At 43.2% G+C, this 25,738-nt stretch overlaps 1 protein-coding gene, 1 long non-coding RNA gene and 1 pseudogene across 14 annotated transcripts in view; 2 read left to right on the top strand and 1 right to left on the bottom strand.

Moving 5' to 3' along the window:
* Positions 1-25,738, top strand: part of LOC147020464 (ryanodine receptor 2-like) — a 372,265-nt gene that overhangs the window by 329,200 nt on the left and 17,327 nt on the right. For all 13 annotated transcript variants that reach the window (XM_085895797.1, XM_085895798.1, XM_085895792.1 and 10 more), the window contains 11 exons: positions 32-90; positions 2,613-2,763; positions 11,902-11,988; positions 12,288-12,512; positions 14,506-14,636; positions 16,167-16,209; positions 18,880-19,010; positions 19,243-19,303; positions 24,322-24,468; positions 24,656-24,790; positions 25,299-25,455. In XM_085895797.1, the coding sequence (XP_085751923.1) occupies positions 32-90; positions 2,613-2,763; positions 11,902-11,988; positions 12,288-12,512; positions 14,506-14,636; positions 16,167-16,209; positions 18,880-19,010; positions 19,243-19,303; positions 24,322-24,468; positions 24,656-24,790; positions 25,299-25,455 (1,327 nt within the window). The remainder of the gene's footprint in view (positions 1-31; positions 91-2,612; positions 2,764-11,901; positions 11,989-12,287; positions 12,513-14,505; positions 14,637-16,166; positions 16,210-18,879; positions 19,011-19,242; positions 19,304-24,321; positions 24,469-24,655; positions 24,791-25,298; positions 25,456-25,738) is intronic.
* Positions 12,310-25,738, bottom strand: part of LOC147020463 (uncharacterized) — a 52,992-nt gene continuing 39,563 nt past the window's right edge. The window contains exon 2 of the long non-coding RNA XR_015061845.1: positions 12,310-13,040. This is a non-coding gene — a long non-coding RNA (uncharacterized LOC147020463). The remainder of the gene's footprint in view (positions 13,041-25,738) is intronic.
* LOC147020465 (signal recognition particle RNA) lies at positions 15,741-15,881 on the top strand (annotated as a pseudogene).

Here is a 25,738-nt window from a genome sequence, read left to right as displayed (position 1 = left end):
GCTAATACCTTTCCCTGGAACCCACTCACAGGAGGCAAGGAAAGCAAGGAAACAGAAGCAGGAGCCAAATAAGGAGATGGAGAAATCTGAGTATATCATACATTCCTCTGCAATTACAAACACCATCATTAATGTATATAACACATTTTATTTAAGAAGTAGTCCAAAACACCAGGAAAATGTCACCAGGGGGTGACATCTGGCTTTCTGCCCTTGACAAGTAAAAATAATTACCTCATCAGTCTAAGTCAGAAAATATAATCCAATAGATTTTGTCAGAGTCCGCATGGTGCCAGAGAATGTTGGAGTCTGCATGGTGATGCCACTCTATTGTTTTCTGCACTAGTTCATTGGATCGCCAAGTTGCAGATCTACTAAGGACAGTACTGCATTTCAAAAAAGTCATAAAATCAATGAAACATTCGCCAAAGTACAAACATATGAATGAAAGCATGAAGGTTTATCAATTTCTGACTCTTATAGGATAATATGGATACAAGTACACACACACACACACACACACACACACACACACACACACACACACACACACACACACACACACACACACACACACACACGGAGGTGGCGAAGGGGAAGCAGCATGATTTTCCGTCTCCCTCACACCTGGGACAGAAGGGACTGGGGGCCGTGTCAAATACATCAGTTTTGAAGGTAGTGAAGACTTCAGCTGAAAACATCAGCTTCAATGAGACGAGATGCGCATGAGGCACCCGGTGTCACGCCATTCAACATGCGTTTGTGACGCGGCATGGCTCTGCAGCTTAGTGGAGCTTGACCCTATGCTGCCATGAGCTTTGGCGCTCCTTTTTTGCCAAGTTCCGCCCACATGGGACCAAATTTCATGGGATCCAGGACCATGTCAAATTAAACGGCTTTGATGGGAGCGAGAACCGAGTCGTGGGTGGCAGCTTTGATTTGGGAGAGGGGCGCCCGTAGTTACGCCAATCGACATGCGTTTAAGACATGGCCTAGTGACCTGTCCTTGCTTTGCGGCTTGCTGGGTTTTACCGACTCTATCCCATCAAGGAAGGATAAGAGCAAGGAAGGATGAGACTGAGAAGGAAGAGACCAGGCGTACCCGGCCATACCCTGTCGAGGTTATTTTGCGGATGGAGGGGGAAACGAAGTATGGATAAAGAGACGGCTTGGTTCTTGAGTCATGGTTTTTTGCTGTGGTTGAGATGGATGCTTCAGGACCAGGGAAGGCTCCATTCAGTCTTAGAGACTCATGAGTGGAAATGACGACCGGTGGCAGTGGTGCACACACACACACACACACACACACACACACACACACACACACACACACACACACACACACACACACACACACACACACACGAATTGTGATTTACACATACACATGCACGAATGTGATTTATACACATATCATACATATTTTAAACATACATATTGATATGTGATCGTACACATATTATACATATTGTTATATACACACGGTATGCGTGATATATTGTACATGTCCATATTTTATGTGTGGCATGTTGCACATGTTATATACACATATTATACATATTATTTACACACATATTCATATGTAATTATACATATCACACACAAACATGTTCACACACACACACACACACATGGAGGTGGATACTTTGAGACCTGGTAGGTCTCTCTGTTCCCACTCCAGAAACCCACCCATGTGTAGAGATAGCCAACAACAGCAACACACATATGCACGTGCGCGCACGCACACACACACACACACACACACACACACACACACACACACACACACACACACACACACACGCATGCACACACAGGTGGATACCTTGAGACCTGGGAGGGCTCTGTACAACCTTCTAAAACCCGCATACCCACACACGCTTCTCCATTTATCAATAGAGGCAAAAATCGAGTACAATTTCTCTTGTGGCCCCTGAACCAAACAAACAATACTGTGTATTTATAACAGCCCTCACAGCTCCCATCCCCCCTCCCTCCAAACATAATTAAAAGTAAATATGACTTCAAACTTACCTGTACATTCACAAGCCCCAGTTATGTCCTTCCCATCGGTGTTCAGAAGCACCAAGTCCAGATACACAGTCCATTCACTCGGGCCTTGCACCGACCCACATAGTCGAGAGTTTGAATGACGAATAACTGCCCATATGATGAGCTGAGAAAGTTCTCCAAGTCTTTCGTTGTGTAGAGACACAGCCCTTTCTCTCAGGTACTTTCCCAAGTATTTTCGGCTTCTTTCAGAAGCTTTGTGACCCATTTTAGATAACAATCCTTATCTCGCACACACGATGTACTTTATGATGCCCCAGAGATATCTATTTCCTGGAGTTTTTGAACATGTGCACCAAGCATTCTGGGGCACATTACGTCATTTTGAAGTCCCGTATTCCAACAAACATTATGAGACAAATGACAAAACCTACACCATATTGAGGCAAAAACTTGGACTTGCAATAATTTTGAAAGTTATGTGGCTTGTGCTTAAGTTTTATTATTATTTATTGTTTTGTTTTAAAAACAATGATAGTATGAGGGGAGTCAAAATGCCCCTACGCTACGCCACCCTCCCCCACCTGCACCACACTCCTCAGTTCAGAAGGTGGAGAGAAAAATGGAGAAAAAGAGGAAGTGAGGCCTCCTCTTCCCCAAATCAAGCGGCGACACACCAAAGCTACTCAGGCTGAAGAAGAGCAGGAGTCTGAGTTCTGGAAGAACATCACTGGCTATAAACAGAAGTTTGTGGTGAGCAATGAGTTGGTTTGCTCTTGTTTCACTAAACAATTCCAGATTTGTCATCCACATTGTTTCACTTAGCATTTTATTCCCCATAATTCCTCACCTTTATTTGTCCCTCCGAGGGAAAAAAATGAGCAACAAAATTATTAATGCTTGTATTTTTTGTTTTGGTATGTTCAAACATATTCAGATTCTGGTTGAAGAGGGACAGCACATATCTACTGTCCATAAACAGAAATGGTGTAAATGGAAGCTCAAGTTAAGTTGTTCGTGAAGACAGCATGACTGTCAAAAATGAGCATCCAAATTGGTAAAGATACCTTTCCACAATTGACTACAGAGAAGTTTGACTTACTTGACTGACTTTGGGGCATTGCTAAAGGCTCAACGTGGACACTTCCAGGATAATATTGTTGCGGGCCGGGTATCGGCGATGAGCACGACCGCTAGATTGAGCTGCGGAGTCAACTGCACCGACACCCGGAATCGAGATCGTACCTTTCGGAAAACTCCGACAAGTACGGGTCCCTTACCGGACCGTGAATCGTCAATAATTGCATCACGTGGTACAGGGTTATTTGCCAATATTCAAAATACCTAGAAATCCACGTGGCGAGTTACCGAGTATTTACACCCTCGACGGCCCTCGTATGAATCGAGCCGTTAGCGGGCCCGACCGGTGCGCAACCCGAGCGGACGGTCGCCGAAGTTCCGTCGGTCCAATCATAAATTTACCACAGCAACAGCCTTTATAATTCACCAACACGCGTCACGCTAAGCCAATGGAGGAAACACAGCAACAAACTGATACATTTAACACAGGGTTTATTTATAATGGGGCAAGGGAGGGAGGCACGCAAGAAGGCAGAGTTATCCAAATATAGAGATGCAAGGCAATTTATGTACAAGCAAAGAGCACTTATACAATTCCTACTTACTAGACTGGCACCACAAACACACACACACCCAAAAGAAACGGTGGCCACAGCCTTTATTGAGGCCTCCAGCTCGGAGGGAAAGGCGAGCTGAAGACCAGAGCGTGCCTCAGACCTGTCCACCTCGTGTGGTTTGGGCAAGCCGATTCGAACCAGGCACCAGCGAGAGGCGAGTAGAATCCAGACACCGGCGAGCCGCGATCAGCCTCCTGAGCTCCGCTCGGCGCTCGTCCTGGCAACCAAAACCTCTCCTCTGTATCCTAAACTGTCGAGAAGGCAGGAGGTTTCTCTGCCACTTCCCCAAGTCTTTGAGTTGAACGTCAAAACGAGGGCTCATAACTCCATGCTTGTTCAACCTGCCTGTCAGATTGACCACAACCTTGCCTGCTCGGTGGTCATCAACTATCTCAAACACTCACAAGTTCACCGACAGAGAGATGGCGCACACCCCTTGCGGTTCTTTTGGAGGCAGGATCTCTCAAGCTCAAGCTCTTCTTGTCGTTCGATCGTGCCGCACCCTTATTCACCCTGTCTCAAGGGGGGGGGGGGACGCCTCCGCCCACCCCGCTCTCCCTCACTGGACGGTTTTGGCACGCAGAATCGCTCATCGCCCTGTCATTGGCCAAAACGAGCGGCAAGTCCGTCAATTGGCCCGGGGGCATGCCGACGCCACGAGGACCCCTTTCTCCCCGTCGCAGGATCTGATTGGCTGAACGGCAGTCACCCCACCTGTAGCACGCTGATTGGTCAAGGGCCGCCGCGAGGCTCCTCCTTGAACTCCGCCCACGTACGTGCCGACACGCACGCAGACAATGGCGTCGGTGTGAGGAAGCGAGGTGAAGGTGTGTTGTTGTCGTTGATGGTGGTGTAAAAATAAAAGAAAACCCTATCAAAATAACTCACAGCGCAAGTACATTTATTCACCCATTAAACGAGGGACGGGGACCCTAACTAAAAACACATACTTACCAGTATAACTGTTTTATAGGACCTGTATGTTGAGTGCTCATGGCTTCCAGATTCGCAACAATATTACTCCATCCTTTCTGGTCTCTATAGGGTCAAGGAGAAAGGATCGGGCTAATGTTTGCTGCAGTCAGATCCTGTCTGATTGTTTCAGAACATCTTGTTTCGGGGTGGCCTTTAGTACAGCTCCAGCCAGCTTTGGTTGGATTGAAGTGATGCACCTGGTTTGATGGTAGGTGTGACGGCATGCGATGAAGGTGTCCATACCAACGGAGGGATCGCTGGTGGAGTAGGGACGAGGCTAGGGGCTGTTTGGTTTGGTGGTGATAACCTATGGACGTTCTCCAGATGTCTCAGCATTTCTTGTTGAATCCATCTAGTTTGCACAGGTCTGCAGCAGTGCTTGTCCATGTTTTCGACGCATACAGGAGGACAGATAGCACCAGGGCACATCTTGTGCATCTTGATTTTTGTTTCCTGTTGGATGCGCCTCTTTTGGAAAGATAATCCAGATGGACGGCTGAGAGCCGCTGCTATTTTGGTGATACAAGAAGTGATGTCACTGGAGAGAGAGTGCTAGCTTTGTTAATTACAGAGCCTAGATACATGAATTTGTTTGTAATCGTTTGCCATGAATCTTGAAGTCTGGTGGGTTGATGTTGTTGGGTGTGACAACCATAGCTTTGGAATATGCAATTCCACACACTTAGCTTCTTCTTGTAGTACCAGCAGCGAATTTCGGAGGGCAATTTCACTGGTCGCGAATATGGCGACATCATCAGTACAGTCCAAGTCCATAAGCTAATATTGGCCAAGCATTCATTATTCCATAGTCAATATGAAGCAGGAGTCAATGTATCGGATTGTCGATAATGATGTTCAGCTCTGGGGCAAGTTTGCTACCCTGTTGTCCACCTAACTGAATCTGAAATTTGTCACAAGGTAGATTTTCAATCTGAACAGTGCTACAAGTATCAGTTTAGACTTTAGAGAGACTGGGTTGTAGAAGGGCTGAGAGAATGCCATTTACCCTAAAGGCCCGGTCACACCTTGACGTTTTAGCCAACGTATGCCGATTTTTGAATTTTTTTTCTAAAACGCTGGCACACGTTGAATACGTTATGGGTAAGTTTTGATAACATTGAGAGCACGCTGAAAAACACTGCCATACGTCGTTGTACGTTGGCTTTAAACGTTGTACTTTTTGGTTGTCCTCAAATTTTTTCATGCTCGAAATTTCACGACATATGCCGGCGTATGACTCACACGTTCCGCTACGCTGGCCACAAGTTGTATGCACGGTCTGCAATCGTTGACAGACGTCAACACATGCTACTTGTAAGTTAATCATAAGTTGAGACACGCCGAGGTAATGTTTAGTGTACCCGAAACTTATTTCTAACCTATGATTAACGTGTTGTTGGCACGTTACGCGATCGTTACCACACATCGACAGACGTTACTTTTAAGTTACTCATAGGCTGAAAGACGTCGGTATAATGGATCGTCCTTGCGTCAGCGTCCACGGCCACGGCCAGGACACTTATTTGCAGCATTCTTCAAACTTTTCTTCGGCATGACGAGGATGTTCACACTTCGATGTCTAGCTTGGCTATGATTCCAATTGTCCATCGGCAGCGTCTATTTAAAATAGTCGAGTTTGAGCGTTTTAACACGTTCAGAAGAAACGCTTCAAATTTCAAAACCCCAGCGTCAAAAAACAAAGGCGAGTGACAGCAATTTAAATCGTTCATTGTAAACAATGAAAATGGCTGAGCGGTACCGTTTAAAAGTCGTTGAGTGTAAAAAAAAAATCCAATTGTTGAGCGCAAGCGTCCACTTTCAATAGTGGAGATGCAGCCATTTACATCGTTGAGTTTATCATTTAAATCGTTAAATCGTTAAACGCAAGGACGATCCATCATAACCCACACCCTCCCCCTCACACTCACCTACTACTGCCAACATGAACAAACTACTACTAATACTAATACTGATACTGATACTGATACTGTTACTGTTAGTTACTGCTGACATGGACATCGACTCAAAAAGGACTCGAAAACACTGTTGGGTTCCCCTTTTATGAGCAGCATTTTTATATACCAATTCCCAAAACCGCTGGGAACACGTCTTTATATGGCAGTTGTAACCTAGAAACACGTTCATTTATTTTTTTTTTTGTCGACCGGAAGACGTCATTGGAATACGTCTACGTATGTCGATGTGTGTTGGGACTACGTAAAGAATTGGTTCAAAGCACATCAAACATAAGTTAGAAATATGTTTCGCGTAAAAAAGACATTACCGCGACGTGCTTCGACTTATGAGTAGCTTATAAGTAGCCTTTGTGGACGTGTGTAAGCGTCCACATATCGTGTGTACAACTTATCCCCGTCGCATGCGGAACGTGTGTCATACGCCGAGTACGTCGTAAAATTTTGAACATGTTTAAAATTTCTTGACGTACTCTACTTACTACGACGTATGATAGCGTACTTTAGCGTTCTACTCACGTATATCAAACTTACTCATACCGTATTTGACGTGCCCCAACGTTTTAGACACATTTTTCTTAGGTCGGCATACGCTGGCAAGATCGCCAAGGTGTGACCGCGATGTTGACACTTCCATTTCTACGGCAGTTATGATTCGAATCGTTGTGCGTCAGCCTTTTAATAGGCTACGTCACGACATCGTCGGCGATGCGTGCAACGCGCTATGCCTAAGTTAGACTATCGTTGGGCATCGGTTGTGTAGGCCGACAACAGGTTCAGCATTCGTTGGTATAAGTTATCTATAACACAACGAAACGTTCTGTGTCCGTTACCAATGCGTTATACATAAGACCAAGTCGCTATGAATACGTCCGAATCTTTAAAAAAAAACATCAAAAGTTCAACGTAAGCCAGCGTTTTAGATACATTTTAATACGTTGCCATCGCTGGCTAAAACGTCAAGGTGTGACCGGGCCTTAAGTACAACAAATGTACAACACAACACAGATGCTAAGTACAACACAGACCCAACGCCTAAGTTGGTATTGTAGTTCACATCACTCTCACTGCATCACCGGCCTCATCTGTCAGCATTGGATCATGTTCACTGTAGGGGATGGGAGGGGGGGAGGGAGAGCTGTTCAGAAGATGGGAGAAGCGTTGTTGCCATCTATTGAGGACTTCACTGATGTTTGCTAGTTTAGTGCCATCCTCGTCTTTCACCACAAGTCTACCTTTGTGGAAATGGCTTTAATAGTGGGTGTGGCCAGCACTAACTCAAATGTGAGCTTGTGTGTGTCTTGTCATCAACAAAACCATACGACCCAGCTCAGGCTATGGGGTTTTACACCATTCTTCGACCAGAGCCTTTTGCAGTTGATCAAGAGACCCTAGATGGAGGTGGAAACCACAACGTGGACGTGGTAAGATGTCACAAACATGGTAATTTCGATTTCAGTCATGAGTGATGTGCTCCTGATGTGCATTATTAACAGCATGTGCACAGTGCTGATGGGCATTGTCATCCATAGGCATGAAGTCAGCATATTGAATGGGAGAACAACAGGTGTGAGGATCTCATCCTTGAATCTAACTCTAATCATAACCTGCCAAATGAATGACGAGTTCACTTATTCAGCTAACTTTCCATGAGCTCCAACCATCAAGCTGCTCCTACCGAACCAATCATGTTGACGAATGGAACAATTAGCAAATCACTCCCCATCTCATCTCTAGTCTTGAGCACATCCATCATTGAGGTCAAGGCAGAATGTAGACTCGTCAGTGAAAACAACATGGTTCACCCTCCAGTTGTGATGATGTGCCACCTAATGCAATCGCTGTTGTCAATGTTGCTGTGTAAGAGGGATGTGGAGCAGTGGTCTTCGACTGAGCCCCCTACCACTGACAAGATGTCTATCCGAATTGTACTGGTGAAAATGCAATGGTTTATTGCTCTTTTAAGGTCATTCTTGAGAAATCGTGCTTGTGAAATGCTTTCCTTTCTGACAAGGATGACAAGATAACAAGTGGCTGTATCCCTTGAGTTGCCTGAATGAAATCTCTCCGTGTACTGTCCAGTCTGATGGTCCCTTGTCAATACTCAAAAATTGACTGCGATGAACATGATATAAGGCACCTGCAGTCTGAGTCAGACACCTTTGAACCATCCTGATGGCATGAGCCAACTCATTTGGGTGTTACATGACAGCAATCCATTCCTAAACTAACCTAGACAAAATGGATGGCCATATATTTATTTTATAGAGGGTATTGATGTTGGCCATTTGCAGACATGCACCTAGATTCTGTCATGGAGTTGGGATTCACACTGTATGAATTTCCATTATTATCCGGTCCAGGTGTGGATAATAATTGTAATGTTACATGTTGCTGTTTCAATTCCTTGATTGTGTGGTTTTTTTTCGCTCAATAGCCATTGTTTGCCGACACGTTACGAAGAAATTTCTGAACAGTGAATCCATAGTTTATTCCACAGTTTAAAAGTTATTGCTCAATTTGGCAGGAGATCTTGTGCTTGTCGAATATTCCTGCTCGAAATTGCATGAAGGCCCAATGGTCTGCCAAAGGCCCCACGATGTTAAACCTATTTCTCTATGTTTTAATTTGTTGACCTCTTACAGGATTCACTCATGGTTCCTTTCAAAATCTGTGATTGGGCAATTAGCTATCTTTAAAAGGGTGCTGTGGCATGCTTCGATTTGGTGGAATTCTCCGATAACAGGAAATCTCTCGATTGCGTGATCATGTCTCTTGGGGTTTTAATAACATAAAATCCTGAGAATATGGCAAGATTGTCACTGGAAATTATTTTTAGCCACGTCTCGCGAAGCGAACGCTGGATCTAAGAGAGCTCCGCGTTGTTGTTCTTCTTCTGGTGAAGACAAAATCTTGAGGATGCGGCACTTTTATATACAGGATCCGGATCTCCTTCAATACTAAACACTTGTACACATCCTCGCATTGAGGGTGCCTTTTGAGAGCGTCTATCATGAACTTTTAAACATATTCGGACATTCGCTTTAAAGTTTCGAAAAGTTCACGTTACTATTTAAAGATTATTCCATTTAATGTGTTGTAATTTCGTAAATACACGATTTTCTCGTCATGAACAGGAGCCTCCATGACGGGTCTCGCTATTGGCTCCATCAAGGCACGTGACGAAATATCGGAAGTTGTTCTTATTGCCTTTAGGACGCGGCTCTTGGACACATTTGTCCTTGTTTATTTCTTATCTGATGTCATGCGTGGTTGGATATGATGTAATATTTTTTTTATTATTGGTGGATAACTAACTAATTGACACAAATGTCATCCTGGTTTTTTTATTTTATTATCTTGCCAAAACGAAGTTTTTGCAAGATATGTTAGTCAGCTCGTATGTTTTTTTTTTTTTTTTTTGTCTGTAATCACGTAAAAAAATTCTGCAGAGCACAGTTATTATTGGAAATTTTTGTAACTTCGCATATCAGAGTCCTATAGAGGTCCCTTTCAGCGCATAAAATTTTGAAGGTCAAGGTCAAAGGTCAATGTCACTTTGTCGCAAATCAGGGGAGTCGACGAAACCCTTATTTTTTGAGTAATTTTGATCGGATCGTCTTCAAACTTCATGGGAATATAGTTCATGGTCTGGCGCTCAGCTGATTATTTTTTGGTAGAGATTGGCCTTGACCTTCATATGTTTTGTTTTTTTTTGTCTGTAATCATGTATAAATCACTCTGCAGAGCACAGGTATCATTGGAAATTTTTGTAACTTCGCATATCAGAGGCCTATAGAGGTCCCTTTCAGCACATAAAAATTTGAAGGTCAAGGTCAAAGGTCAAGGTCACTTTGTCGCAAATCAGTGGAGTCGACGAAACCCTTATTTTTTGAGTAATTTTAATCGAATCGTCTCCAAACTTTATGGGAATGTAGTATATGGTCTGGCGCTCAGATGATTAGTTTTTGGTGGCGATTGGCCTTGACCTTCATGGTTAGCGCCGAAGGTCAAACATATTTGACCCCAAGGTCAAATTTTCAAGTTTTAGGAACCATATCGTGTAGTACCTCAAATTGAACACCTCGATGAGTGCTTTCTGGATATGTCAAGCTTGAGACATTATGACGTCATTTGGTGACGTTATGAGGCAAACACATATTTTTCATGGTTACGCTGTAGAACGATTCTCATCGGAATCTCTCGTAGGCAGATATTCCTCAAGGAGTCGCTCCTGGTGGATAGCAGCTCTGTTCACCTCAGTGTGACCTCAAAGAAGTCACACGTGGTCACCTTTTGGCAAGATACGGGTCACCCTGCGGGTGACATTGGTTTATTCTTTTTTTTCACTTTACAAGATCGAGGCTCATGGAAGACTGGGGTGACGGTGGATATGAACTGTGAGTGGGTCAACAGTTGGACGGGAAAAGAGTAGAGAGAGAGCGAGAATGGAAAAAGGGTTGGGTTAATGGGGGTCAAAATGATTACAGGTTAAGATGGGGGATGACATTAGATGACAGTGCTTAGTCTGCTTGAAGCTTCGTGGGAAGAGTGGGATTGAACAACCTCAGGAAGATGGTTCAACATATGTGAGAAGCGAGGAATAAGAAAGTTGAGGTGTGTAGAAAGCCTATATTTTGAAAGTTTAACCAGGAGGGGGTTACTGGAAGAATGTGTGCATTCTGGAGGAGCCCGGGAGGGTCAGAGGACAGAGAGGGAACAAGACCAGAGGAGATGCATTAAAAAATAGAGAAGTAGATCACCGACCTATCTGTGATGCGAGAGCAATTCAGACTGTGTTTTTGGCCTCATCGTGGGACAGAATGCAGGGAAGACGGATGTAATCAGGAGAACGTAGTACTCCATTGAGCTATGGACAAAGGCCTTGTCGGCTGTGAATATTTCTGATTTTTCATTGGCTTGGAATGACTGAGGATGCCCAGTCTGCAGTTGGTTTTGGAGGCAATCTTTGCAATATGATCAGCTTAGGAGAGGTCATGGCTGATGTTGAGGCCGATAATTTTTAATGTTGTTTAGCTGCATGATGTTAAGTAAAACAATATCTTAATTCCCCTTTATAAGCAAAATATTGATGTTCTTTAAGTACTTAATCAAGCAGATTGGTGATTCTGTTTTGATGTATTTTTACATGTTGAGCTGTTAAGATATAGTTTGTGTGATTTAAGAAATCACAGAAGACTATTTGAAGAATTTTCGCTTTACCTCCTCTTGATCTCCTTTTACAGAATTCCTTAGCGAGAAACTTCTACACGCTCCGTATGCTCGCACTTTTCATCGCCTTCGCCATCAACTTCATTCTGCTCTTCTACAAGGTCCAATACAATAAACAAATAAATAGAGTAAATGGAGATTTTGAGGTCATGTTGTTTATTTTATTATTAGTTTGAGATCAACTGAAGTGTTAGTTAGATATACTTGTCCGTTTTTACATTTTATACCAAGTTACATTCTCTTAGGATGAACTGTTCCGTTGGTAGCTGTCAGCACCAATAAGCTTCCAGAGCTTTGATCAATCAGCTTTCCACACAATAGGTCAACGTGGGAGAAATTCTATTCATATGGTGGGTCCACTTAAGGTTGTCATGAAATACCGTACGCCATGCTTTTGAAGGTCACTGCGGAAGACGGAGAGGGTGAAGGAATGGGGGTCGAAGGAATGGATCTGGATGATGTGAGAGAGGCTGGAGATGGGGAGAATGGTGAGGAAGAGGAAGAACCTCAGATGCTGTATGTGTTGGAGGAGAGTACGGGATACATGGCACCAACGTTACTCTGCCTCTCTATCATGCACACCGTTATTGCCTTCCTCACCATCATTGGCTACTACTGCCTCAAGGTTAAACCATTTAAAATTGTTGTTGTTTGCATGATAAACCAGACTCGGTGGAATAATGGTTAGCGCATCGCTGTATGTCTGGGAGGAAGGAGGTTCGAACCCCAGCCGAGGCATACCAAATATGTACTTTAAAATGGTACGTGCTGCTCAGTATTTAAAAGAATAGAGCACGGACAAAGAACCATAGGTTGACAACCAGAGCACAGGTTTGATGGACCGAATGCCCTCCTCCGGTGTTGAATTCCCTCATAAGGGAATATTTACTGTTATATTATAAACATAATTATGACTTTACGGTGATGTATATAAAATAGTGCACAATCTTCAATCTCAAAATCACTTCATATTTAAAATTTTTAATGTTACCTCGTCCCTCATTTCTGCTCCTCACGGATGAAAAGTTGTGGTGGAAAGTGCGCAGGAGATGCAGGAAGTACCAGTGGAGTGGAAAGAGGCATTTGTGAAGCATGGGAGACTGCTTCGGCACCACCAACACTGTTCAGAGTATGGTCCCCAGTAGATGGATGGCTGAAAATGAGTATGGAGAAATGAGTATCAGGTTAGAGGAGAAGCAGATCAGACAGGGAAATGGGTTTTTGAGTATCAGGGGGGAACAGTGACCGGGGATGATAAGTCAGAGGCAGAGGTGCGGAGGAAGATCCAGGCAGGTGTGAATTCATGTAGGGTGGAGGAGGGAATAATGGCAGACAGTAAGATATCAAGAAAATTGAAAGGGAAGGTTCTGATGTCGTGTGTAATGCCAGCCTACGTTTACGGTCTGGAGACTGTGGCACTGACAGACAACAACAGAGGCTGCAGGTTTGTGGGAACAACTGGGTCAGGAGGATTGAGAGATGAAGAGGGTGGCTAGAAGGAGGATGGATGAACTGAAGGAGGAGATTGGTGTGCAGATGAGCTTGATGGGGAGATTGATGAAATGCCGGCTGAGATGGGCTGGACACTTGGCACGGACGGGGGAAGAGAGAATGGCAAAGCGAGCAGATGGGTTGAGGGAGCAAGGTAAGAGGTAAATAAGTCGACCGTGGTTGAGATGGGAGGATTGGGTGATTAGGGATATCAGTCAGGTGGGGTTAATTGGAGAGAGTTGACTGTGGATAAATGGATGAGTATCGTGGTCAATGCAGGGCAGTAGCTTGGTGCCATTGGACCTTACGCCTTATAAAGAGAAGAGGAGGAGAAGCAGAAGAAGCAGAAGAAGCATCATGACAATTATGAAGATTGTGCAAGTTTCTGCTTAAATCCAGGCCAGCTACATGTGTGTCCATGGTACAGGGATGTTCCTCGAGGTGGCCCTGGAAAGGGGATAGGAGCTTTATTTATCGTCTTTCAGGAATAAATACATAAAAATTGGTTATGTGAAATTGTGTTATAGTTCTGAGCCTAACGATCTATGAAGTTACTCGATTGAAGAGTATTGTCAAGTACTGAGGTTGTTGTGTCTCAAGTCTTCTCACTCTATAAAATGTCATGACATGGGATATATAGTGTCTTTTATGAAGTTGCAGGATGTAGAATTTGCGGTTCGCAAGCTTCTCCTCAGTAACAATTTGAAAAGTTAAATAAATCATTATAATTTTGTGATTTCCACATCGCATGCTCCATTGTATTTGAACACAAGCTAAACCACTCCCTGTCATATCATACATCATACCACAGAGGGCATATGTTGTCATTGGCACAACTAGTACTAAAGCAATGTTTCATCTTGCATAGATTATTAAGCCTCTTACATGGAAGCACAAAATAGTTGGAATGAATACGTACAATCTAACGGAATCTGGCTTACAGAGTTATAACCGCAAAGTCTACAGATGGTTTATGGGTTTGAATATCACACTGCTGGTGGAAGTATCAAACACAGGTACTAGTGCTGCTCATACTGAATTCAGTTATCGATGCAATCTCTTGTGGAGGTGCTGATGATGCAGCAGATATAATGCTGAGAGTGGTGATGACGGTTGTGTTGGTATAGGTTCCTTTGGTGGTGTTCAAGCGAGAGAAAGAACTTGCACGGAAGCTCGAGTTTGATGGGCTCTACATTACAGAACAACCTGAGGACGACGACATCCGTGGACAGTGGGACCGTCTTGTCATTAATACCGCGTACGAATTGCACTGCGCCATGGTGTTCTGCTTTCAGTCGCACTTTGAGAGCTAACGATTAACACATAGCACAAATTGCAAAGTAAACTGCGGCATACGATGCAACAACACACCACATTAAAACATTATGAATGTAGTTCCACTTGGAACATTGGTGCCTTTCAATCCCCAACCTGATTTTTTTTTTTTTAAAAACTGCAGATTCACATCCCTCTCTTCCTATGTCCCTGTCCAAACCAACTTCCTAACCTGGTTGCCTTTATCCTCATTCATCCAGACAAGTAAAGAGGAAGTCACTTTTTCATCTTACAAATAAAACACAGCTAAAATGTTGCAAAAGTTATGGTTACAATGATAATTATTAAATATTGCCATTGAACCTCGTAAATTTATTTTCATTTTAAAAGAAGTGTAAGGTTATCACTCATATGATTTGATATGCAGCTTTTACTCTTAAATGCGGTACATAAATAAAGTTACGGAACTATTATTCGACCCATCAACAGTGAGCTTCGCAATGACATACTGATCAGATTATTTCAGGATGAACTAGAATGGCCAGTCGGTAAACCGCATACCTCCACCACCGCAAGGCTGATTATTTCATGTTTTGTATCCCACTGATAGGCCGGATCTGGATTCGGACCTGAACTAAAATTTAATCAGCTTGTTAATTGTCACCTAATCAACTCATCTCAAACTCAAGTTTCGTCTGAATCTGTCCATAACTTTTTCAGATATTCTGCTATATATCGTTTTAACACTTTCACTCAATGGTGAAGAATCACTTTAAAAATTCTCGGATCTGGATTTGGATTCAGATCTTCACCAAAATCGAATCAGTTCTTCCTTGTTGCACACTCAAGCTGCCTGCCAAGTTTCGTCCAAATCCATCAACAACCTTTTGAGATATCCTGTTCACAAACAAACAAATAAACAAACAGACAGGGGTGGTGAAAACCGCCATCAACCTTCGGTGGCGAAGGTAAAAAAACGTTTTTGATTGCAATGTTTAAGGTAAAATTAGATACACATCTCAATGCCATTGTTATGTTTGCATTTTTTATTTATTGATTTGGCTCATATATTTACAACCTAGAGTTAACCGGGCGTAGTGGCGTGCGCCTGTAATCCGGCTACTCGGAGGCTTGGGTTGGAGGATCGCTTGAGGACGGGAACTCTGCGCTGGGCCGCGCTATGAGAGGGTGTAGGGCAGCCCGGAATCATGGCGAAACCCAATCCTTATCCCTGTGTCGTAAGAGGCGACAAGGGTTGCATCAGGAAGGGCATCCGGCGTAAAACCTATGCCAAATCAGTATGCGGATCATAACAAATGATCCGCTGTGGCGACCCCCTAATGGGAGCAGCCAAAAGAAGAACAACATTTACAACCTAGAGTTAGGCATGCATGCCAATACTCTCATTCAATATATTGTATGAATATATTATGATGTTGATTGTATGTGCAGCCATTTAAATAATTTATTACTCCAAGAAACTCAAATATTCGTCATTCCTTTTTATTTCCAGATCTTTCCCAAATAACTATTGGGACAAGTTCATCAAGAAGAAGGTATGGTGCATGAAGTTATGTTTACCCACAACAGAATGCATGTGAATTCCATACTGTTGATGGATTTATGTAACTCTACATACTCGTGATGGATTTATGTGAACTCCATGTATGATTGTTGGATTTACCTGAACTCCACATACTATTGATGGATTTATGTAAACTTTACATACTATTCATGGATTTATGTGAACTCCACATACTATTCATGGATTTATGTGAACTTTACATACTATTCATGGATTTATGTAAACTTTACATACTATTCATGGATTTATGTGAACTTTACTTACTATTCATGGATTTATGTAAACTTTACATACTATTGATGGATTTATGTGAACTCCACATACTATTGATGGATTTATATGAACTTTACATACTATTGATGGATTTATGTGAACTTTACATACTATTAATGGATTTTTGTGAACTCCACATACTATTGATGGATTTATGTAAACTTTACGTACTATTCATGGATTTATGTGAACTCCACATACTATTGATGGATTTATGTGAACTTTCCATACTATTGATGGATTTCTGTGAACTTTACATACTATTAATGGATTTTTGTGACCTCTACATACAATTGATGGATTTATGTGAACTCCACATCCTATTGATAGATTTATGTGAACTACACATACTATTAATGGATTTTAGTGAACTTTACATACTATTAATGGATTTATGTGAACTCAACATACGATTGATGGATTTATGTGAACTCTACATACTATTGATGGATTTACGTGAACTTTACATCCTAATGATGGATTCATTTGAGCTCTTCATCCTATTGATGGATTTCTGTGAACTCTACATCCCAATGATGGATTTATTTGAACTCTTCATCCAATTGATGGATTTCTGTGTACTCTATAATCCTATTTGGTTGAAGAGGCGTGTCAGCTCCAGGAGATGATCACCAACCTGGAGGTATGTGGTGCAAAGGTTGGGTTACGCATCAGCTATGAGAAGACGAAATCAATGTCCATCAAACAACACCAAGGGCCACCCATCACCATTGGGCAAGAGTGTGTTGAAAATGTTAACCATTTCACCTACCAAGGAAGCAACATCTCCAAGGAAGGTGAGACTGAGTTTGCCATCTGCTCAAGAATAAGAAAAGCACCCTCAATCTTCCAGAACCTGTATAAAGTATGGACATCCACCAGCATCAACACACCCATGAAGCTTCATCTTTACATGAGCATTGTGGTACCAACAGCAATATATGCCAGTGAGACATAGAAGAGAACAATAAATGTGGCAAAGAGGCTGGACATCTTTCATCAGTGATGTCTCCGCAAGATCATGGGCATCACCTGGAGGACGTTCTGGCACAGAATGGACAACGGCGATATTGTGAGGGAGAGACATCTGAGCTTGGCAGGTCATGTCCTACGACTATCCGAGAGGTAACCTACTGGAATCACTATTGAATGGATTCCACCTGGTGGGAAAAGAAAGAGAGGGAGGCCAAAAGTGACTTGGAGGAGTACCTTCAAAGAAGACTTAAATGAGAGGGAAACCACCTGGAGTGGAGCGAAAGAACTGACTTGGAATTGGATTCATTGTAGACAATTTGCTGCCCAATGTCCCAAGCGGGATGGGTGGAACTAACTAACTCAGTAACTACATCCTATTGATGGATTTACGTGAACTCTACAGCCTATTGACTGGATTTGTTCTCACATAGTCTACTTACCTCTTGTGGTGTATTTCGGTTTTGCACTTAAAGTGATCATTATTCCCTTGCTGGTGTTTTAGCGCTGTAGTTTATATTTAATTCAAGCATTGCATGGCTTACTCTTCAATTTGAAGATGGTTGAGACATTTTACTGAAGAATAATCTCTCAAGATTTGATGATGCAGGTTTTAATCACCTGTGATTTTTCAGTGCCAAAACTTACAAAGGTGGCTTAGGCTTTCAGAATTTGGATGGTGTTTCATCCAGTAAGGGCTAGTAATGTAGTTAACTGAGTCTGGGAGGTCAGTGGTTCTATTCTCTCCCTGGCAGTCACTCCAAAGACATTAAAAATGAAACCTGTTGCTTCCTCGCTTGATGCTCAGAATTTAGAGGATCGAGCATGGATAAACCCCTTGGGTTGGCATCCAGTAGGGAAAGGGGGGGGGGAGTGATTTCTTCTTAATTTCCCTGCTAACAGCAGAGAGAAAAGCGACGTCACAAAATGGCATCACCAGTACCCGGAGTGCCCTGGGTTATGTCACTTCTGTGATTTTCGTGACAGCTCTTCCTGAGCCTTAGATCCTGTAAAATAAATAAATGACTCATAAAGATGTGCAAATTTACTGGCCAGAAGATATAAATTTTGAATTTGGAATCCATTCCAGGATATCTTCAGTAATGATTCGACCTTTTCAGTGCAATGTAAGTGTGACTGGGGTAAAATACCTCATAAGATCTGGACCATCTGGACCAGGGGCCTCCGTTTGACCATATAGCAGGTTGACCATCATCTCAAGGAGATGGGGATGGGCCTGGCATCTGCCTAGGGGATGGCCAAACGGAGGCCCCTGGAGTACCGGCGGAAAGTGGACGCAGCAACGCGCTGTTCTGGCACATGCTCCCATACCTGACCTGACCTGATCTGGACCCTCAGCTTTTCCACTGATCTGCTGCCACTTTTCTCCCGAAAGGTCATGGAAAAGTATGGAGATTTCTATGGCCGAGACCGCATGCGAGAGTTCCTTGGCCTAGACAAGGGAGCTTTGGACTACAGTGGTGAGATCAGCAGCAAGGAACCACAAGAAAGCATTCTCACCACAATGTGAGCCAATCACCTATTGTCTTGCCTTTCCAGACCTGTACACTAAATTCTAAACCTGTTTCCACTCGAATGCAGTTAAAATCAACCCTCCATCATTTATTTTTCGTTGAAAGAGTTCATTACCACATTTCCCAGCATGCATTTTGATGCATGTTTGCTGCGAGTGGATATCTGTGTACTGTGGTTTGGATGCGTTGGCTTGACTTCTCATTTGCTGTCTTTGCTTCTGCAGCATCCATTACATCGACTTCAAGTACCAGATCTGGAAACTTGGTGTGGTGTTCACAGACAATGTGAGTATTGCGGCCAAAAACTTTCAAAACATTCCATCTTTCTGTGTTAATTTTTACTTTATTCATCATTACATTTACAAGACAGGGAATCGTAACCACGTTCACTGAATAACGCACCTTCTAATTATATAGTGCAGAAAAAAGTTTCTCGCTTTTGGCTTCTCCAGGTGTGTACAGATGGGACAGCGGAGTCATATATTTGTCACACCTGATTTTTCTTTTTCAAAGTAAAGAAAAAGGTGCATACACCTACAAATTTCACAAAGTGTTTCTCGAGCACTTCAGTAACAAACAGGATGGAGCAGACCTGAGACCGTTATTGGATATAATCCATCGCCTCCAAGGAAAATTTGTACCGTTGACAAATTACGTATGCAATTGGCTGGAAATTATTAACGTTGTTTTTCATTAAAAGTAATTAATGGTGGATGAGAAGACATTTCCATCAATGGGTGACATGGAAAGGTAGGTAACAGCACCAAACGGTGGAGCAGGGTACCTGTCAGTTGCTGGTATCCAGATTTTGAAATAGAAAAGGATTAATATATATATATATATATATATATATATATATATATATATATATATATATATATATATATATATATGAGGCTTGCCAGAGGGTTAGATAAGCACCTGAATACCACCCAGGAGGAGTGTCACAACCTGACGGGGAGGCAGGACAACCTGGAGCATGACCTGGACGTGACCCACAAGTTGGTCACTGCACACACCCTTAGGACAAAAGAGGATTTCACGGTCGAGGACAGTATGGTAATGATGGAAGAGTCTGCGATGACAGTCGGATCAGGATAGAGGGTATAGTTGGGGTCGACAGGAGTGTTGACTGTGGGTTTTAAGGTAGAGTCAGTACTCTGCCTGGTTATGTTTCCAGTGGAACAACTAGGGAAGCAACTGGTGGTGTTGCTAGTGGAGAAGCGGTCTTTCCAGTGACAAAGTTCGAGATTGACTCGGTACAGGAGTGGAGGTTTCGTATAAACCGATCCAGTACTTGGGACATTGGTAGAGATTGACCCAGAGGCAGTGGTATAGACTAACCTAGAAGAGGTGGTCGAGACCGACGCAGTGGCAGGAGCAACCACAGAGACAATGGGAGCAGCAGCAGAGATGACGGGAGCAACAGCAGAGATGACGTGAGCAGCAGCAGAGACACCAGCAGAGGTGTAACAGTGGTAAAGTTGAGTTGGAGAGGCAGATGTGGCTACCACTGTAGAGGAAAGAATGTAAGAGTAGAGCGAGATGAAGGCCATGAGAGAGGGGACTAAGTTGGAATAAATTGCTATTAAAGGAGGGATACAGACTGGTGAGAGGAAAAGAATCGGGAAAGGTGAAATAACTTTAAAAGCTCGAAGTAGAATACGTAGTCGTGGGACATGGGGTGGCCACCAGATCAGGAAGCCTGGTCTGCATAGGTGGAATATCCAGGGGATGAATAAGCCACTGCTGGTATAGATCTACTGTGGGATTGGTGGATGAATTTTATGGAGGTAGAGAAGGCAACTCCTGCTTTGCCTCATTGTTCTAAGCACTAAATTGGTTTAATGATTGGGACTATTGTCTCAAGAAAGCATGCCACCCTCTACCCCTCTCCCCATCACTGTCAAGTTATCCCTCCCCCCAGATCCATCTTTTGGCATTACGCTTTCTGGGTTAACCACTGATTCTGTCCCCCAATGTCCAATCTGGCTGGCTTCACCACCTGCAAGCATTATGCCAAGGTGGCACTGTCAGCTAACCTGGGCTGCCTGCCCAAATGGTTAATTATTGTTGCGAACATTGTAGTTGCTGTGTCTTCCATTCCTTTTGGTTTTGTACATACCAATGGTAGGGTATTGATGATTGTCTTTTTTTGTGTGTATATTTGTTTGTATTCCTTCTCACCAAATAGGAAAGGCATCTGTGTTTTGGTTAAGTAGGCAGATGGGAACTCCAAAACCTCTATGTAGGTTAACGCTCCAAGTTAACTCTCCAAGTGAGACTACGAAGAAGGCCGGACAGCGTGGGCTATCTTTTATGTTGAGACTTGTGGAAGATTGAAACAACAGTGGGACACTGGTTGAGAAATTTACAGTGGGGTAAAGGAGAACCGGCAGACAACTCAATGCACTACAATATGAAACACTGGGAATAGGCTAGTTATAGAAGATACGACGTGGGGGCAGACAGCAGTTCTTTGTAGGACAGAGTGGGAATAGTACGAAACAAAATATTGGATTATCCAAATTGAAAGATCCACACGAAAAAATGTTGATGCCTTATTTACATTGTCAGAGGGTCTATCGAGAGGGGAGTCCCTTATTGTCAGCAATACATTCCACAGACCAAATCCTCCCTTAAAGTGAAAAAGAGCAAAATGAATTGATGACATTTGTGCTCGGTCATCTTCCATCTACTTTGAAATCTGCCAACATCACTGATTTACATAAAAAACATGCAAAAACTGATCGCCTTAACTACAGACCTGTCAGCTTACTTCCAATCATCAGCAAGGTCATGGAATCAATCATCACAATTGACATGAAATCCTTCCTTTTCTGCAACAACCTCATCTCAGATCATCAATTTGGTTTCAGACCAGGTCACTCCACCTTAGACATGCTGCTTCGACTCACTCAACAATGAATGGAGGCCCTCAATGTCAGACATTAGATCAGGGCCATCTCTCTGAACATATATCCTGCCTTACTCTCCAACCTCTCTGCCTATGGCATCGAAGGCCAACTCTACACATGGCTCACTGACTTCCTCTACTCCTTGTAACCAACATGTGGCTCTCAACAGAATCCTTTTATCTCCTCTCCCTGTCAAGGCTGGAGTGCCCCAAGACAGTGTTCTGGGCCCAGTCCTATTCCTGATATTCATAAATTATCTCTAAGACTGGAAAATCCTCTTTATTTATTTGCTGATGACTCCACCCTCTGCTGTGCATCCCTCATCCTTCAGACAGGCAGGTTGCAGAGTCTTCCCTCTCTTTAGACCTTGAAAAAAAATCACAAGGTGGTCAAACACTTGAAATATGTCTTTAAATTTTGACAAATGTCACACTGTCACTACCTCTGTCCAAAAGGACTGTCTGGTAAACCCCCCGATCTGCTTTCTTAGCAATCTTCTTGAGGAAGTTCAGTCATTCAAACTCCTGTGTCTCACTATTAGCCATGATTTTTCTTTGGCAAGCCACATTTCAAAGTTGGCATCCAAAGCCAGCCGCCAACTGGGCATCCTCCGTCATACGGAGTCCTTCCTTGGCTACTCCTGAACTCCTATCCACCGACAGGACCTTCATCTGCAGCTTGATGGAGAACTGCTCTCCCCTCTGGGCTGGTTCCTCTGCCTCACATCTTGCTCAGCTTGACGCTGTGGAAACCAAGGCCTTCACGATTATTGGAATCTCCCTCAATGAAGCTGAGTCTATGGGTCTTCGCCATCATCGACAGGTTGGTAGTCTCTCTGTCTTCTATCACCTCCTTTCTGGTCTTGCACCCGTTGCTTTTTCCATGCTTTGTCCCCCCTCCCCCAGGTTTCTGCAGGGCTTCCATGGTCCACTATCAACCACCTTCTGGTGAAACTACCAAAATCCACGATCACTGCTCACCTCCACTCATTTGGTCCTCTTTTTTTCTCACTTGTGGAATAAACTCCAACATTCTATTCAATCTCATTCCTCCCTCCAGGTCTTCAAGACACCTGTTCACCACCATCCCTGATCATCACCAATCCAATGCCATGATCTTATCTACCCTCGTTACCCCCCACCCTAAGCCCTCTCTTTCCAAATTTCTAGTTTTTCCTCCTGAAAGTTTCCTTCTGTAACCATCTTGTCCACCCCATGTATCGTCTCCTGCCCCCCCATTCCTCCCCACACCCATTGTTTGCTCAAGTCTGTCTCTATCCTGGCCCTCAGCCTTGATATTGGTGTCCCCATCTCTATTGTTCCTTTTGTCCTGTTGTGTCCTGATCTGTTCACTGCACTAGCTCTTCGACATGTCTCAACTATGTATACAAAAAAACTCTTGTGTGTGGGGCCTCCTTATGGAGAATGCCCCTCTCAATATGTGAGACATTGTAAAGTCGGGGTGTGGGGGGGGGGGTGATCCCTGATAAAGAGGGGGGCAGTGTAATGTGCATGGTAAATTAGGGGTTGGGGGCTCAAGTAATCCAATCCATTGATGCTCAAGTATTTAAGCCTACCCTGATAGTATCGGGGCAGGCTTATACCTGTTGTGGGGTTTGTTTCTACAAGTCGTGTTCCCAATTTTTAATGGGACCTCAGAATTTCTTCGACCCTGAGGAGTACCAAACCACCATTTAGATTTTTTTTTTTCTGCCAATTTCTGAGCTGTATCTGGGACTTTTGGAATGAAGTTTTGCATCAACAATGGGAATACAAAGTATGTGGCATTGACTTGATATTTTTTTGATCTTGACCTAATTATTAAGGTCATGGCCTAATCATAGACATTTAAACATTTTTCACCAAAACTTGACGAAGGTTTATCTGATCAAAATGAAATTGCCCTCTCTAGATAGTCGAGGCCTAGAGCAAAGAATGTTTCTGCTTAATTTACAGTATACTCCTCCGAGTTAAAGGACAAGGTCAAATGGTGGTGTTAAAAAAAAAAAAACACGTGGTTTTTCTTTTTTGGGGGTCATCGCTCAATTTTGCCAATGCGGAATCTTAAAGACCGTTTCACCTTCCAAGATGTTCTTGCATCATAATATTCTTCCTGGACTGAAGTTGTGCACCTAATATTTGATGAGCGTCCTTGACCTACCTTTTTTGTATTGTGACCTCATTAACAAAAAACACCTTTTTGATCATAACTTGTGCTATCGTAGATACATTGCAAAATAAAATGCTCTCCAGCGAGATTTTGTTCACGTTTGTTTCATAATATATGGACAGCCTTTCCTCAAATAAGAAAAGCTAAAACGACCTTTCTCTTTTAACTCTCATTAATAAACCAGGAAGCTTACTAAGCTATCTGTGTGGCCCACAGACATTCATCTACCTTGCTTGGTACATGACCATGTCGATGCTCGGCCATTTCAGCTACTTCTTCTTCGCTGCCCACCTCCTCGACATTGCCATGGGCGTTAAGACACTGCGGACCATCTTGTCTTCGGTCACACACAATGGCAAACAGGTGAGAGGACAATAATACCCTCACTGTGCAAGAACCGACACCTTTAAGTTGTAAGTCCATGCAAATTTCACCACTTCCTCAAAGGCAAATTTTATCCTGGCAGTGGTGATTGTAAAGATTGTGCTGTGACACTATTTTCATTAACTTCTCTCCATTGTCTGTGCTTTCCCTGGCCCTGCTTATCCAGCTAATGCTGACTGTGGGACTTCTCGCAGTCATTGTATATCTTTACACCGTCGTTGCCTTCATCTTCTTCCGCAAATTCTACAATAAGAGCGAGGATGAGGATGAGCCTGACATGAAGTGTGATGACATGCTAACGGTAAAGTATGATATTGTTACGCGTCTCCAGCACACCTTGAGAGTACACCAACTGGTATCCACTCATTGGCCTGGCTTTTTAAAATACTGATTAAGGAAGTGAATCGGGTTGAGTGGAAAGCGACACTCACAACCTCTCAAATGGTTTCATGTGAAACCTATTTGCACCATATAAGTGAACGACCAACAGCTATAGGGAGTCACATGGGAGGGTGTCTGCCGTGGTCAAACAACAATAACAGGAGACTCTCGAACATTGTGGTGCAGTCTTGAAAGTCACAATGCTGCTCCACATCCATAACAACCTGGTGGTCACATTATTATTATTATTATTATTAGTAGTAGTAGTAGTAGTAGTAGTAGTAGTAGTAGTAGTAGTAGTAGTAGTATTAAAACGAAGCAACACTTTAATAAACAATACTGCTCGTAACTGCATGGCAAACCATTTGAACTAAAGGATATATGAGGAAACTGGTTCCATCTTTTTCTTTCTACCTTGTCATCTTTAGTGCTACATTTTCCACCTGTACGTGGGAGTCCGGGCTGGTGGAGGCATTGGAGATGAAATAGAGGATCCAGCCGGTGATGACTATGAAGTTTATCGAATGATGTTTGACATCACATTCTTCTTCTTCATTATAGTCATTCTGCTCGCTATAATTCAGGGTGAGTGTTCTCATTCTTCATTGTTAAGTATGTACAGATCAGATAATACGTGGGAGGAGCTTGGGATTGACCAATCCCTCTCCCTCCTCCAACCACCACCTGCACCCACCCTTTCATCCTTAAAGCTCATTGCCAAGCACCCCACCCTCTCACAAAGCTATGCACCATTCAACCCTTTTTCTTTGGTTCACCAACATCCGAAGCTTACCCAACAACCTCATGCTTCCCTTGCTTTGCTTTCTAAGCAACGTAAACCTATCACAGCTTGTCGATTTAGCAGACC

Source organism: Eptatretus burgeri, chromosome 9 (genome assembly GCF_056783735.1).
Source record: "Eptatretus burgeri isolate ZD-2024b chromosome 9, Ebu_testis_v1, whole genome shotgun sequence".
NCBI classification, from domain to species: Eukaryota; Metazoa; Chordata; class Myxini; order Myxiniformes; family Myxinidae; genus Eptatretus; species Eptatretus burgeri.
The sequence above is the reverse complement of the archived record's forward strand: the minus strand, read 5'-3'. Positions and strand labels throughout refer to the sequence as shown.